The sequence below is a fragment of the Rhinopithecus roxellana genome, chromosome 10 (genome assembly GCF_007565055.1).
Source record: "Rhinopithecus roxellana isolate Shanxi Qingling chromosome 10, ASM756505v1, whole genome shotgun sequence".
In the NCBI taxonomy this organism is placed as follows: Eukaryota; Metazoa; Chordata; class Mammalia; order Primates; family Cercopithecidae; genus Rhinopithecus; species Rhinopithecus roxellana.
The window spans coordinates 113,782,866-113,799,913 of record NC_044558.1 but is presented as its reverse complement, the minus strand read 5'-3'; the positions used below and the strand labels follow the sequence as shown (position 1 = coordinate 113,799,913).

At 33.1% G+C, this 17,048-nt stretch overlaps 1 protein-coding gene across 2 annotated transcripts in view; it reads left to right on the top strand.

The window, feature by feature from the left end:
- Positions 1 to 17,048, top strand: part of CEP290 (centrosomal protein 290) — a 92,287-nt gene that overhangs the window by 55,254 nt on the left and 19,985 nt on the right. For both annotated transcript variants that reach the window (XM_010371487.2, XM_030938857.1), the window contains 10 exons: positions 633 to 899; positions 1,535 to 1,642; positions 2,261 to 2,460; positions 5,130 to 5,343; positions 6,317 to 6,454; positions 7,612 to 7,833; positions 8,188 to 8,310; positions 13,591 to 13,736; positions 14,064 to 14,219; positions 16,919 to 17,042. In XM_010371487.2, the coding sequence (XP_010369789.1) occupies positions 633 to 899; positions 1,535 to 1,642; positions 2,261 to 2,460; positions 5,130 to 5,343; positions 6,317 to 6,454; positions 7,612 to 7,833; positions 8,188 to 8,310; positions 13,591 to 13,736; positions 14,064 to 14,219; positions 16,919 to 17,042 (1,698 nt within the window). The remainder of the gene's footprint in view (positions 1 to 632; positions 900 to 1,534; positions 1,643 to 2,260; positions 2,461 to 5,129; positions 5,344 to 6,316; positions 6,455 to 7,611; positions 7,834 to 8,187; positions 8,311 to 13,590; positions 13,737 to 14,063; positions 14,220 to 16,918; positions 17,043 to 17,048) is intronic.

The window sequence follows — 17,048 nt, the reverse complement described above, 5'->3', positions numbered from 1 at the left end:
AAATATACATAAAGGAGTTTTTCAAGTAAAACTGTACATTTTTAAGTAAAACTTAGATCTTCAGTAATTGTAAGATTTGTCATTTATGTGAATTGCCATTGAATTACTTAATTTAAAATACCCACCTTAATCCTCTTGAAGAGTAAAAATGTTTCTGATTTTTTCTCTTTTGTTTTAATAAGCTGCAGATTTTATAATAGTAATTTATTGACTTGGGCCACTAAAATTCCAGTTTTGTACTTAACTGACTTATAGATTAGTCTTCTAATGCTCAGCTAGTCAATGGACCAAAATAAAATAAATAATTTATTACATATTCTTCCTAAATCTAGTACCACCACACTTTTATAGTTCTGAACTGTAATAATCTTGATAAAGTACCTTAATTAAATTTTATTTTCATCATAACAATGAAGTTTCTAACATATGTAATGTTCTTATAAATAAGGATGCAAATAACTGTTGTCAATTAGAATTAGTTTAACCTTATTAAATATCAAATGACTATTGTACATATGATGTGAAAAATAAAGTGAATATTTTTTTTTGCTAATAACTAATCTAAAATTCAGATGAAGCATTTTAAAGGAAAAAAGATAGTTTAATGATCTATTGTGATTTAATCATTGCAGAAGCTGAAAGAGAAAGAATCTGCTTTAAGGTTAGCAGAACAAAATATACTGTCAAGAGACAAAGTAATCAATGAACTGAGGCTTCGATTGCCTGCCACTGCAGAAAGAGAAAAGCTCATAGCTGAGCTAGGGAGAAAAGAAATGGAACCCAAATCTCACCACACTTTGAAAATTGCTCATCAAACCATTGCAAACATGCAAGCAAGGTTAAATCACAAAGAAGAAGTATTAAAGAAGTATCAACATCTTCTAGAAAAAGCCAGAGAGGTATTTTATTATATTATGAGTTATACTGTTTCATGTATTAGTTTTTTTAAGCAAATGCTAAATATTATTTTACCTTAAAGTGGTAGTTGTTTTCTTGCTTTCAAATGATTCTATTTAAGAATTGTGACTTGCATGTGATTGGATTACACCTCTATCAGTAAAACTGGCAGTTTGTGTAAATGTATCTCTCTTACACACTGACTAAATAAACCAGAAGTAGCTATCATGGTGAAATAACATGATTTTGAAAAATATTTTAATTTAGTTTATAGGTGAGGATTGAGGCAATAGGGTGGAATGAAATATATCACACTGGTAATCAGTAGAAATCAGATTTGTTAGAACTTTGTGGGTGAAAGCTGACATTTAATATTTTCTAGAAATAAGTTAAAAGATGATAGATACGTGTTATTCTAATGTTCAGAATAAATTACGAACTGAGGCTGGGCCTGTCAACTTGAACATTGTGTGAGGGAACATATATACCGGTCTAAATACATACATATATGGAGATACTGTTTCTTCCTCATCTCGAAGGAATTTTAGAAGATTAAAGAGAAAATATATAAGGTCTTCAAAATGTGAATTTATTTTAATCACAATTTAAGATATAGTTTTGATTTTCTTTAAAACAGGAGCAAAGAGAAATTGTGAAGAAACATGAGGAAGACCTTCATATTCTTCATCACAAATTAGAACTACAGGCTGATAGTTCACTAAATAAATTCAAACAAACAGCTTGGGTAAGATTCTAAGAATTTTATTCCATTCTTTATTGATTTTTAGACCAAGTAAATTAAAATTCAGTTCTCTTCTCCTTTTTTGGAAGAGAAGTTACCCTTTTTGTTGCCAAAATAATTTTCTGAAAACATAGCTCTGATCATTCTTCCTCCTGTAGCTCATCACTGTTCACAAAATTATATTTATACTCCTTAGCTATATACTCAATCTTCTATGAACCTACCTGCCTTTCTTTTCAAATTCTATTCACTATAAGTTTACCTATATCTGACTTCCAGAATTCAGCTCATATTTGCCTCTTTTGACCATTCTGTTCCATATGTGTGAAATGATGTGTCTTTCATCTTTTAATGTATAACCTTAGCATATTTGAGCCTTACTTCATTAATTGAGTCAACATTTATTGATCTCCTGCTACATGTAGACACTTTGCTAGCTATTGTAAATACAAAGAATAAGGTCTGTATTTCCTGTCTTCTTTAAGCCTTCATTATCTATTAAATCATTAAATTTTAGATTAGATATTATATTTTGATCATATGAGGAACCAATTTAAAAATATAGAATAAGTATGGCATTGAATTATGCATGCCTATTGCTAATATATTCATATTTTATAGGATTTAATGAAACAGTCTCCCCCTCCAGTTCCTACCAACAAGCATTTTATTCGTCTGGCTGAGATGGAGCAGACAGTAGCAGAACAAGATGACTCTCTCTCCTCACTCTTGATCAAACTAAAGAAAGTGTCACAAGATTTAGAGAGACAAAGAGAAATCACTGAATTAAAAGTAAAAGAATTTGAAAATATCAAATTACGGTAAGTCTTCAAAATGTATTGTAAAAATAGGCAAATGGTAATAATGATATAATGAAGATAAACATAAGTGTTTGCTATGCTAGGCACTGTTCTAAGACTTTTAAGTATATTGTCTCATTTTTATCCTCAGGACTATTGATTACATATGTTATCATTTTCCCTATTTTATAGAGAGGATATGGCCTCAGGAATGCTTAATAGCATGCCTGGGAGTAGATGGGAAAGCCGTAATTTGAAACTAGTCAGTCTGACTGAAAAGCCAATACAGATTCTTTTCCAGAATCTCATTTTTACCTTGTTTGAGCCTCAGTTTCATCTTACTTATTTATTTATTTTTATTGTTTTATTTATTTATTTATTTTTGAGAAAGGTCTGGCTCTATTGCCTAGGCTGGAGTGTAGTGGCATAATCTCGGCTCACGGCAACCTTGACCTTCTGGGCTCAAGCCATCTTCCCACCTCAGCCTCCAGGGTAGTTGGCAGTACAGGCAGGTGCCAGCACACCTGGGTAGTTTTTTGTATTTGTGTAGAGACAAGGTTTCTCCATGTTGCCCAGGCTGGTCTCGAACTCATGAGTTCAAGTGATCTGCCCACTTCGGCCTCCCAAAGTGCTGGGATTACAGGCCTGAGCCACTGCACCCGGCCTCATCATCTTTAAAATGTTAATAGCAGCACTTACCCTGGCCCTTTCAGGGTGGTTATATGAAGGTCAAATTATACCATGTATGAAAGTAATTTGAAAACTGTCAAATAACATACAGATAAAAAACTTATTTACAGACTTATAAGTGTGTCTGGCATATAATAGAGATTCTAAACATTGTTCAACCAATTTATCAGAACATAGATTTTAAGCTCAAAATAGGTTTGTAGTTACGTAGTTTCTAATCATTGTAGTATTATCTCTATGGGCCTAAATTTTATTATCTGAGAAAACATGAGAAAGTTGAACTACTTGACTTATAATTCCATTTCAGCTCTCAAGCCCGTATTAGAGCCTTTGATTCTTTACACATTTATTCAAATGTGTCTGACAGAATTAACACTATTTTTGCTTTGCTAAGGAGCTGCCACTGTTAAGAAATTACTTTCTAAAAGAAGGAAAATTGGCAACAGCATATGTGTATTTTCAGTGTCTTTTCCTCACTCTATTAAATTTTGTACATGAGATGTTATTTTTGGTCTAGTAAATTTCTGTCATGTTTTGGAGTATAAAATGACTTGTGCTTTTGCATCCAATTTGTGGGTGTAGAAAATCATAATCTTTTGAAATACCTTACATAATGTTTTTTCCACATGAAATACTTGAAGTTATTGTTGTGTACCTTACCATGTCATTGTAGCCCAAAATTGTACTTGTGTTCGCTGTGTGCCTATTTTGATGTATATTAGGAAATTATGGATCTGTGTGATTTCTTAAGTAAAACCTGATATTTTCACAATTTGATGATGACTCTTTAAAGTTAGACTTAAGTTTTGCCAAAAGCAAGAAGCCTCAAAAAATAACATTTGTTCATGTGTTAATGCTATCTCCCTCTTATTGGTCAGAATCTCAGTACGGATGCAGTGTCCATATGCACAACAATATATTAATTCAGTTTAACAGACTTAATGCTGAATGAGCAATAAGATTAATTGAATTAACTAAATCTTTTGATACTATCCACTTGCATATATATATAGTTACAGATACAGTGCTAGTGAATTTGAACCATAAACAAATTAATAATACATGTGATTGCTGTGAAAATTTATATTAGTCTTTTCAATATGTCAATATAGGGCAGTATTTCTCAAATATAGAGGATCAATTTTTCACAGTTGTACCTCTTGGGGACATTTGATGATGTCTGGAGACATTTTTGATTGTCATGGCTAGGTGGGTAGATATCTAGTGGATAGAATCAAAAGATGCTACTAATCATCCTATCATGCACAAGGCAGCCCCACTAACAACAAAGAATTATCCACTCAAAAATGTTACTAGTAGCGTGGTTAGGAAACTATCATACAGAGGAAGCAGTCACATTTTACAAGAGCCATAGTATCTAAAATGCCCTTTTGTTCATTCTCTATATTATTTGACTAGAGTCACAAAATAACTTGATAGGATTGTTGCCAAAAATATTAGAAACTAGAAGAAAAACGTGTTGTTAAGTTTAAGAGTAGTTAAGTGAAATAAAGAATAATTCTTCTTTGGATTTGGGTGCTTGCATCAAGATTTAGATTGTAAGGATAGTTAGGACTGAACATTTGCCCTGTGTGAAATTTGTATTAATCAAGGTATTAATTGCAGCAACCACTCTATAAATTACATGTGTTTGGCCAGGTGCGGTGTCTCATGCCTGTAATCCCAGCAGTTTGGGGTGCCGAGGCAGGCTTATCACCTGAGGTCATGCGTTCAAACTGGCCTGACCAACATGGTGAAACCCCATCTCTGCTAAAAATACAAAAATTTGCTGGGCCTGATGGTGCACGCCTGTAGTCCCAGCTACTCAGGAGGCTGAGGCAAAAAAAAATCACTTGAATCTGGGAGGTGGAGGTTGCAGTGAGCCGAGATTGCGCATGTGCACTCCAGCCTGGGCAACAGAGTGAGACTGGGTCTCAAAAAAATTAAAAATTTAAAAAAAAAAAAAAAACCACACACACACATATGTTTATTTACATCAGGCTCCAAGAAAACCATGAAGATGAAGTGAAAAAAGTAAAAGCAGAAGTAGAGGATTTAAGGTATCTTCTGGACCAGTCACAAAAGGAGTCACAGTGTTTAAAATCTGAACTTCAGGCTCAAAAAGAAGCAAATTCAAGAGCTCCAACAACTACAATGAGAAATCTAGTAGAACGGCTAAAAAGCCAATTAGCCTTGAAAGAGAAACAACAGAAAGTAAGTAACAACAGAAAATTATCAACATTTAGGAAAAATGTGTGGTAGATTGCTTTTAGAGAAGATTTGTACATTTATAAAAGATGGTAGTATAAATCTCTGTGTTGTAATAAAAAGTATGAGCTTTATTTTATGTTGTTAAACAAGGTCCTTTAGACAATTCTGTTAAATGGCCTTATTAAATGCTGTTTTTGAGGGCAAATATAGTCCAATTTATCTTTTTATGCTGTCAATCTGATTTTTGAATTATCTATATGAAATGAGGAAAAATCTTAATGTACCTTACAAAAATATACATATAATATACCTTACATTGTATTTTCTTTTTTTCTACTGGGATTTTTTGCTACTAAGGCTCTTTTTAACAAATGAACAATTGCGAACAATTTGAGGGATTGAGGGAAGTATTATAATGACAAAAAGGAGAGATGAAAAAAGGGGGTCATAGAGATGGTTTTGTGGGAAGGATATTCTGATTTATTAGGTTTTAAGTTTATCTCAGATTTGATCTATTTAAATTGTTTTAGAAGGTGCTGGTGTTTTTCTGTGCTAACTCATGAAATTTATGGGTAAACTTTAAGCCTTTCCTAGTCCTTTTGTTGTCTACCTAAATTCAATTAATTTCATATGGAAGGATGTACTAAGTGAGTAATACAAATTTCTAAACTTGGATATTTGAAAACCAAACATATCTGATTTTTGTAATAGCTTGATTTAATGCTGAGTTCTCAAAAGCATTATTATAATTTTGAACTTTCACATTCAATGTGGAAAGAATTGAGTGTAAGTAATTACAAAAGATTTATTTGAAAAAGTTGAGTTGTTAATTTGTGAAATATGTTCCATTAAACTCATAGCATTTTAGGAAAATAGTAGGGAGTAAAAAAGCTTGTTTATTTTTTGTATCATGTGTTGTTCATATAAAATGACAGTTTTCCTTTAAAAATTACATTTTTTATTTTGTAATTTTTAGGCACTTAGTCGAGCACTTTTAGAACTCCGGGCAGAAATGACAGCAGCTGCTGAAGAGCGTATTATTTCTGCAACTTCTCAAAAAGAGGCCCATCTCAATGTTCAACAAATCGTTGATCGACATACTAGAGAGCTAAAGGTGAACATCAACACATGTTAATGTAACAACATTTCTGATAATTCCTATTGGAAGATAATTCACTATGATACATAGTAATTTTACTGATGAATAGGGAATTTTAATGTACTGTTGGTGGATAGACATAGACACACACATGCATTTTTCAACAATAAGTCTCTTTATGATATTCATTTACTGATTATCATCTTGGGGATTAGGAAAGGATAGATCATTATGAACTACTCTTTCTAATGAAATTAAATTTAAGAAATATTTTAGTTAGGATTTTTGTTAAGACTTAATTTTTTTAGAGCAATTTTAGGTTCACAGCAAAATTGAGAGGAAGGTGCAGAGATTTACCATATATCTCCTGCTGGGAGAGTGGTACATTTGTTACAATTGATGAACTTAGAGTGATACATCATAATCACCCAAAGTCCAAGTTTACCTCTGTTTTAGCTCTTGGTGTTTTACACTCTGTGTGTTTAGACAAATGTATAATGATATGTATCCATCATTATAGTATTATACAGGGTATTTTCACTGCCCTAAAAATCTTCTGTGCTTCTCTTCTTCATTCCTCCCTCTGCACCTCACCAAATCCCTGGCAACCAGTGATCTTTTCACTGTCTCCGTAGTTTCACCTTTTCCAGAATATCTTATAGGTGGAAACATACAGTGTGTCCCCATCATTCTCACCATAGGACAGCTAGGAACTCCTTTCTAATGGCATACATATTGTCTAGTATTGTGTTACCCTTTTATGTCTTATCTTTATAAAGTAGGTTAGAAATTACTTCAAGTCGGAGATTTGTTCTATACTACTCTTATGCTTCATAGTGTTTAAAACGTTGCCATATATACTGTTGTATACTTATTTAATTAATTCAGCCAAAATGAAATGTGCATATTTGATAAAATTTTGTTTGTGGGTGTTTGTTGAAGATGAATTGCTTTATACTAGTTTTATTTTTTTTTTCTCAAGGTCGACTTTTTTCAAGGTAGATTTGACATGAATATGGAGAAATATATGTAGTTTGTTATTTTTTTCCCTTGTGTACTTAAAAATTCAGACTGAAATTTTTTTATAATGGTATATTTTCTGTTTTATGTTCCTGTTACCATTGATAGTTGATGAAGACTCATGAATAATACCTTTCTTTTTCTCTTATTAGACACAAGTTGAAGATTTAAATGAAAATCTTTTAAAATTGAAAGAAGCACTTAAAACAAGTAAAAACAGAGAAAACTCACTAACTGATAATTTGAATGACTTAAATAATGAACTGCAAAAAAAACAAAAAGCCTATAATAAAATACTTAGAGAGAAAGATGAAATTGATCAAGAGAATGATGAACTGAAAAGGCAAATTAAAAGACTAACGAGTGGGTTACAGGTAATTTTATATTTAACTCTAATAACATCTGATTTACAATATAGAGGCAGTAGTTTATTTCTACTTTATAATTTTATCGTTGATATTTGTTAAAACTGACTTTCAAATCATTTTGATTAATGTAATTAATTTCTTCAGTGACTTCTATTATGGTTATAGTTCTAGACTAGCATATTAGCATATTTTATTAAAATGCGGAAGCAGCTACTGGATTATCTTATGTATTAAAAGTGTCATTTAGAAAGTATGGTCAGTGATAGCTTCAGAAAGTTTCTATTATATAATTGTAATATTTACTGTCTATTTTGTTTTATATTTATTTGTAAAAATATTAAGATCCATTTTATTTTTTAGGGCAAACCCCTGATAGATAATAAACAAAGTCTAATTGAAGAACTCCAAAGGAAAATTAAAAAACTAGAGAGCCAGTTAGAAGGAAAGGTGGATGAAGTAGACCTAAAACCTATGAAAGAAAAGGTATGTGAACAAACATGCTGACTAATATGCTTAAGGTAGTGACAGAGTAAGTTAAATACATAGTTGATTAACAGTTAATATACTACTTTAATTTGAGAACCTGGCTGTATTAATTCTGTATTAATTTTGAGGACTATAAGTAGTATTGGATAGCATAGAAAAGTCTAAAGTAAGTTTCCATTCTATAGGAATTTACAGTCTACTTGAGGAGATACTTGTAATGTAACTCTTACTTGGAAATTACTGCATCAATTCCATTTATCTTTCTGACATTAGAGTACCTCTAAAGTTCCTTCACACCTTACATATTCAACTGTGTATCATTTCTCTCCAAAGTAATCATTTACACAAGTTGGTGCTTTTGACTTTTGGGACAGAAAGATAGGCATTTTAAGACCCACACTTTGACCCAAATAGGTTCTTTTTATCCTTCAGGAGACTAAGCTGCTTTTTCAGAAAGCAAAGTGATTTGGAATATATTCAGTATTTGCAGTATTAATCAGTAACCAATCTGCTCATAGATTAATACTGTGGGAGAAATTGCTTAAAATTTTATAGTTCATAGTAAACTGTTTTGTAATAAAGATTACTAATTGAAATAATCAACCCCCAAAAAAACTAAAATTGGCTAAAATGTATGTAATTAAATTTGTTATGGACAATAAATTGGAGATAACTTGTTGGTAACATTCAAAATATCGAAAGTGAACTGGGAAATGTTGGTGTTAGCAGTAATATTTACCCTTGAAGAAAATCAGTATGGAGGACCTATGGTTAGGAAAAATTTTTATTATAAAATTTACCCAGAAAATATTTAATATCTACAAAATAATTTCAATAACATGAAAATGGAAAAGAAAATTATGTCTTTAAAGGCATTGAATAGAAAATAGGTAATGGAATTCAAATTTCTTAAAAGAGTATGCTCCAAAAATTTTCTATGAAAAATCATTGATGTCAGTGTAATTCTGATGACACTATTTACATGGAGTCACAACATGCTTGCTGTCAGAAGCTTTGCTGGTGAAAACTGTAAGATCAAAGTGTCCTTATACTCTTTTGGATTTCCATCTTTGCTAACTCCCTAATTGGGATAGGCCTAATCTTATCCTTAAATGGGGATAGGTTAGAAAGTGGTATGTTTGTTCCTAACTGGTATGTTTCTATACCAGTTTCTAACCTGATTCCTATCAGAATGCTTTAAGAGCCTTGTGGCTTTGCCTGGACTCTTCTATGCTTCAGTTTTTTCAGTTTATTTATTCAGTTTATTCTTCCTTAAAGTGGGAATAATACTATCTGTATTGCCGGTTTCTTAGGATTATTTTACATAAAATGATAAGATATGCGGAAGTGTTTTGTAAGCCATCACGTTCATAGCAGTGTAAGATTTTATTACTAATTAGAAAGAGAACACAGGGGTCTATGCCCAATATTAAAATTGGTATTCAGGAATCTAGTGAGAATATTTTTTGGGGTTCTATAGTGCTTGGGCATTTCTAATTTATACTCAAGAGATGCTTTCATATTGTTTGGAAATTTTAGTACCTTTTTCTCTGTAAACAGCATTTGTAGTCTACCTATATAACAAAACCCACACCTGTGCCTTGCATTTCATTCTTCTTAGCATTTATTACTGTCTTAACGTACTAGACATGTACTTTTCTGTATGTTCATCTTTTTCTTTTTTTTTATTAGACCATAAGCTTTGATGGCAGGAACTTTGCCTATTTTATTTATTATTGTATTCCCAGCACCTAGAACAATCCCTGGCACATAGTAGATGCTCAGTATTTGTTGAATGAATATAAATTTTTAAATGTTTTAATAATATTATTCTGAAATCTATGCGTATGAAGCTTTTGGTATAGAAAACATGAAAAGAGAACTACTCTCCTATCATCCCGTCTTCTTCCCTCTTGTCATTCAGTCTAGAACATACCTATCTTAGAAAAAGTTCTCAAACCATATGTTTATCTTGCCCTCAAACCATAACAACAATCAATGCAAAAAACTTCTGTGACCCCCAGAATACATCAGCAAGCAAGCAGTTGGTTTTACAGCAGACGCCAACTGGGTGTCATCCAATTCAATTCACCATCTATCTGGAGATAGTGTCAGATCCCATAGAGATCTTGCTTCAGATCAAGTCACAAGTCCTGGCCCCCAAGACTTCTGGAGTCCCCACAACCCCAGCCTCCAGCTTTGGGTTTGATTAATTTCCTGGAGTCACTCTCAGAACTCAGGGAAACATTTACTTACGTTTACCAGTTTATAATAACGGTTATTAAAAAGGATACAGGTTAAGAGATGTGTGAGAAGAAATATGGGGGAAGGGGTGTGGAATTCCATGCCCTTCTGGGGTGCCACCTTCCTCTAGAAACTTCCACATGTTCAGTTCTTCAGAACCTCTTTGAACCCAGTCCTCTTGGGTTTTTAGGGAAGTTTCCTGACATCAGTATTTCTTCTCCTAGGGTATGGGGCAGGACCCCCTCGTATTAGGTTTTAAGACCCAGTCAGAAAGGCAGGGGAAGTTTACAGTCCTGCCTTAGGGCAGGTGAAAGGAGGACAGGAGAAGGTCAGAGAGACTCTTTTCTGAGGTCTGCTCCAGAGGTCTAATACACTCAATATTATAACTAAAGATGATGACAAGGGCTATGAGAGTTACAAGCCAGGAACCATGGACAAAAGCCTATATGTAATAACACCACAACACCCATGGTACCATTCACCTTCGTTGTTTTTCTTATTATTTTTCAATTATTTTTTCAGTCTTGGTTCTCTTAATCTTAATTTAGCAGGTAATGCCAGGTGGGATGGAGTTGTCCAAACCCAACAAAGTACTGTATGCTGCAGGATTATTTAATTACATATCTTATGTCCCCCACTAGTATTTACATTTCTGGGAGTACAGAAAAATTCTTGTACATCTTTAAGAAAAAATGAAATTAATAACTATCAACCACTTAGTGAAGTTTTTACTTTTTTTTTTTTTTTTTGAGACAGAGTTTTACTCTTGTCACCCAGGCTGGAGTGCGATGGCACAATCTCAGCTCACTGCAACCTCTGCCTCCCGGGTTCAACCGCTTCTTCTGCGTCAACCTCCCAAGTAGCTGGGATTACAGGTGCCTGTCACCACAACTGGCTAATTTTTGAATTTTTAGTAAAGATGGGATTTCACTATGTTGGCCAGGCTAGTCTCAAACTCCTGACCGCAGGTGATCTGCCCGCCTTGGCCCCCCAAAGTGCTGGATTGCAGGCGTGAACCACCACACCCAACCTGAGGTTTTTACATTTTTTAAAGGGCACTTATTAGCTGAATTAAATAAGGTAAAAAATTGATTAGTATTAGAGAAGAGAATTGGAGAATATAGTTCTCCAGTATTTGAGAAGGTCGTTTTGATAGAATAACTAATCTTAGTGAGAATTTGGCTTTATTTCATATTTTTTTTAAATTTTTTGAGGTGGTGTCTTACTATGTTGCCCTGGCTTGTCTTTGAATCTGGGCTCAAACGATCTTCCTGGCTCGGCCTCCCAAAGTGCTGGGATTACAAACATGAGCCGTCACACCAGGAATTTGACTTTAAACCATGGTTCTCAACCCTTTCAGATTCATCACTCTCTTTAATAAAAAATATAATGTTTCATAATTTCCCCTTTATTATTATAATTGAAATTCATAGTTAACACAAACTCTACCTACTTACATAATTTCAAAAATGTCATTATTAATGTCCTAAATGAAATATATAGGGGGGACGTAAAAGGAATATTCATATTTCAACATGTAAAAGCTTTGGCATGACTCCATTGGAAAATATAACGAACTAGTCATGTGCTTGCATCTTCATTAAGATGAATTCAAAGCTACAAATGCAGACTGACACAAATGTGTTCTATTGGCAACTCATGGATCATGATGGTATTGCCATTTGTAATTTGATTTCCAAAATGGTAAACAAATTGTTGGTGCAGTTCTCAGCAAAACAATGTCTATAATCTTACTTAGTGTATAGTAAAACCATTAAAAAATTACTTAGTGTTAATGTGTTAGTTGGAGATAAATTCTTAGCTCAGACCAGTGTAAGCAGAATTTTTTACTGTATTAATATCCAGTAAAACATTTGAAAATTGTTCAGTACATGAGACTATTCTGCGTTGGATAGGCTTTCTTTGGCTCCTTTATCATAGTTACAATAAGCCATGACACCTACCCCTGAAATGCCCTAATTCCCTTCCATTTCTTTTTTCTTCTTCTTCTTCTTTTTAGCACTTAAAACTAGCTAACTTAACTACAGAATAGATTTAGATTTGTTTCTTGTTTTGTTATCTGTATAGTTTGCTCCCTTCTCCCCAGTCTACCTAGCCAACTAGCATAAACTAGATAGTAAGATTCCTGAAGATACAGTTTTTTATCTGATTTTATTCATTTGTTCTATTCCTAGTGCCTCTAGAGTAGTACTTGGCACATGGTTAGCACTAAATAAGTATCTGTCAAATGACTGAAGTAATGTACATTGAAGACTTGAAGGGGCTCTGATGCTAGGAAGTTGTCTTGGGGTAACAGATGAGGTCGGTCATTTGTACGTAGGATTCTTGTTAGAAGCTTACTCTAGTCATGATTGTATTAGAATCTTCATTTAAAGACTCCTGAAGGGTATTGGCATTAGTCAGAACTGTCTCCCAGAATTTTGTTTGTCTTGTGATACAATAAAGCACAGTTAGCCTAAAGACCAGTTTTCCTAATAGCTTGGCATGCCTGAAGATTCTAGGAGTTATACAGGTTAAACATCTCTAGTCCAAACTTCTGAAATGCTCCAAGATACAAAATTTTTTGAGCACTAGTATTATGCCACAAGTGGAAAATTCTTACGTGACCTCATATGATGAGTCACAGTCAAAATGCAGTCAAAACTTTGTTTCACGTACAAAATTATTAAAAATATTGTATGATACTACCTCCAAGCTATATGTAGAAGGTGTATATGAAACATAAGTGAATTTTGTGTTTGGACTTGGGACCTATCCCTAAGATATCTCATTATGTATATGCAAATATTCCAAAAATCTAAAAAAAAAAAAAAAAAAAAATCCAAATTCCAAAACACTACTAGTTCCAAGCATTTCGTAAGGGATGCTCAACCTGTATATCAAAAAGAACATATTTACATATTCTCTAGGAAATAGTAGTTTACAGTTTTTCTAGGTTAATTATAATTGAGAAATCTTAAAGAAAATTTAAAATAAGACGTAATTTTCATACCTCCTTCGTTATTGTTACAGAATGCTAAAGAAGAATTAATTAGGTGGGAAGAAGGTAAAAAATGGCAAGCCAAAATAGAAGGAATTCGAAACAAGTTAAAAGAGAAAGAGGGGGAAGTCTTTACTTTAACAAAGCAGTTGAATACTTTGAAGGATCTTTTTGCCAAGTGAGTTTAAATATCATTATAAAACCAATTATGAGTAAAATCCTTTAGTGACCTGGAAATTATATAGCTTTATCATAGTTGATAATATGAGAAATGGTCTAGTTTAAGTGATCATTTATTGTCTATGATTTACTTTTTATTTTCTTTAAAATGTGTTTTAAATATATTGTAGCCATTATAGATGGATTTTCCTGTGATCTTGTTATAAATTAGCTTATGACAAATACAGGATGATACAATTATTGTATATGGGTTTATTAATGAGTACGTAATTGAAAAGCCAAACACTGAATGGTATATTTCATGATTCTGTGTTAAATTCCACAGAGCTGATAAAGAGAAACTTACTTTGCAGAGGAAACTAAAAACAACTGGCATGACTGTTGATCAAGTTTTGGGAGTACGAGCTTTGGAGTCAGAAAAAGAATTAGAAGAATTAAAAAAGAGAAATCTTGACTTAGAAAATGATATATTGTATATGAGGTAAGCTGTTGTGTGGAAATGTGCTACCCATTATAATGAAGAAAAACTGGTTGACCCTTAGAAATTGAAATAATAAATGTGTGTTGTCTTAAGCTTGGGTTATGTTGTCTTTTCCCGTGTGAATTGAGATAGTCCTGGTTCTTCATATGACACATTATTTTGGATTGTATTTTTGATCTTTTGACTATTATGAGACTCTGGTTCTTGTTTAAATTCTATGGAAAAATGTAGATACTTTTGTTTTAGCATGCAATTGGTCTAATTAGGTTCAGGCCACAAGTTCCAACCTCATTTCTGTGGGCTGTGGTTCCAGTTTTCAAAGCCTTTACAGTACTTTTCAGATCTGTCCTGCCTGTGTACCTCCCAATTGGTGGTCTTTTATGTGAGCTATGTACTATTAGTACAGTTCTTAGAAACTCTGGTATTCTGATTAGAATCAATCTATACATTTGCAGCTCAAGAGTGAGCCCAGAAGTTCATAAATAATTTTATAGGGGGACTTCCTTGAGCTCCTCCCTCTTTGCCAAATCTCTGATACTTTGTTTCCCTGGGGATTTCCATTTGGGGCTTTAGTTACCCAGGGATGCTGTGTATTTCAGGAGTTGCACACTTCTGCAGCCAAGCAAGCAAGAGGAGGGTAGAAAGAGGAAGAAAAAGACTACTAAACTACTTTCACCTTACCGTCTTAGTATCATAGCTCTACCAACTGGAGATTTCCCTTCCAAAAAATATTAGCTTCTGTGAGTTCCCATTGGAGCCTTTATTACCACTGCTATGGAATGGCTTAAGGGTTGGGGCATAAAAGAATAGATAGAAGAAAAAAAAAAGATGAGGTGTTTTCATATTCCCTCTGAGTGTTAAAACATTCCCTTTCTCTTTACTTGAGCTAGAATTAAAAGGTTTACCTGGAGTTCTCTCCATCAGTGCAGATACCCATCTTCAGGTTTCAAATAATGTTGTCTTCAGGGCAGGCAGTAACAGAATAAAAGAAAAGGTAAATTCATCACCTGTTTGCTGCTGCTTTAAATTCTGGTATTCCATTGTAATCTGCCTTCTACTCCTTTGCAAAGTCCTCAAATGGTTGCCCCATGCATTTAGGAGAGAGAAGATTGAATGTATTTACTCGTTGTACCTGGAACCAGGCGCCCCTGCCCTGCATCACCCCATGTCATTTCTTAGCAGAGCCTTTTAAGATTTGTGTGTGTGTGTGTTTTGCAAAGTTATATCTTCTGATGTAGTCATGGTCGTGAAAAGCAAAATAAAATAGTGTTAACGTTGAAAACTTTTTAATTTTCTCCTAACAACAGCTAAAATTATTTAATCTTCTGTTTCACTCATTTCTTCCAAGGTAAACTTAGGTTGGTTTTACATAATTTGCTATTTCTTCTTCTTTACATTTACAAATGATCTGTGATCATATTACTGATCTTTGTAAAGGGCTGGTATCTACCTGCAACATTTGGATATGACAATATTTACCCTTTGTAAATACACATTTTTCTATTTATCTTTAAAAATTACCATTAATTAGTCTTTGTTAATGTCTGTTTACTATTGTGTCATTATGGATGTGATGTGAACATATGAAGTTGAACTTATTTAAAGGAACACTCTCATGAGCTTCTAATCCACATTCTTTCCTTTTCCTTCTAAGTTACTGTTTCTCAAAAATATTTTAGAAGTTTCCTTGATAGGGAAAAAACAAATTATTGAGGAATTTTTCTTTCTCTTGACATCTGTTTATAGTTACTGTCTTGTTCCAGCAGTAGATATTTCCCTCCATGTTTTTCTTTGTCTAAACATACATTCAAAACAAAACACTTTTATTCTTCTTTGCAGGTTTTACAAAGGATCAAATCATTTTAATTTTGAAATCTGCTATTACTTTTAGAGGTTCTTTTTTTTTTCCCTCTAATAATGTGAGTTCATGTGGACTGAAGTAATTGGAGGATACTTTATAGAAAAGATTGAATTTGTCTTCTCTCTGAACTCTAGTTTGAATTTCTAAATTTTATGAATCATCTAGATATTAAAGAGGAGGGGCATTTCAAGGAGGAGAACCCTAGCAGAGATAAGAGGCAAGAGTAAATGTTTTATGTATGGGTAGGAGTGGATTTGTATTTACCTAAGTAAAGGTAGACTCCTGGACAGTAAGGTTGGATAGATGTGGAGGTGCCAAACCATGGAGGGTCTTGTAGGCCAGGTGGATGTTTTTAGACTTGAAGTGTTAAATTTTTATCTGAAATCAGTAAGAGTCTTTTTAGATCCTTGAGCTTCTTGAGAAGACCATGGATATTATGCAATTATTATATAATGTTTTAAAATAGTAAGTATTTTAGTTTAACTACCTTATGTAATTCCATATAAATAGATGCATGTTCTTTAAAAATGTTAATGTATTTCAGTAAATCAAAATATACTTTTTGACTCATCATTTAAAGATGCCCTTCAGTGATTGCTCTGTAGAGGATTATTTTATAATACTAATTGCGGTATCCTAATTTATTTGTTGTAAAGTTTAGAAGGTTTGAAGAATTTAAAATAAATGTAGCGTTAATAAACACACTGAACTTTTCTGTCTTGTGTTTTTATGTAGTACAACAGAGAAAAGTTGAAATGTGAATACTTGTATTTTTATATAGTACAACAGAAAAAAGTTGAAATGTGAACAGTAAAGAATCTCTGATTACTGTTCATAGGGCCCACCAAGCTCTTCCTCGAGATTCTGTTGTAGAAGATTTACATTTACAAAACAGATACCTCCAAGAAAAACTTCATGCTTTGGAAAAACAGCTTTCAAAGGATACATACTCTAGGCCTTCAGTAAGT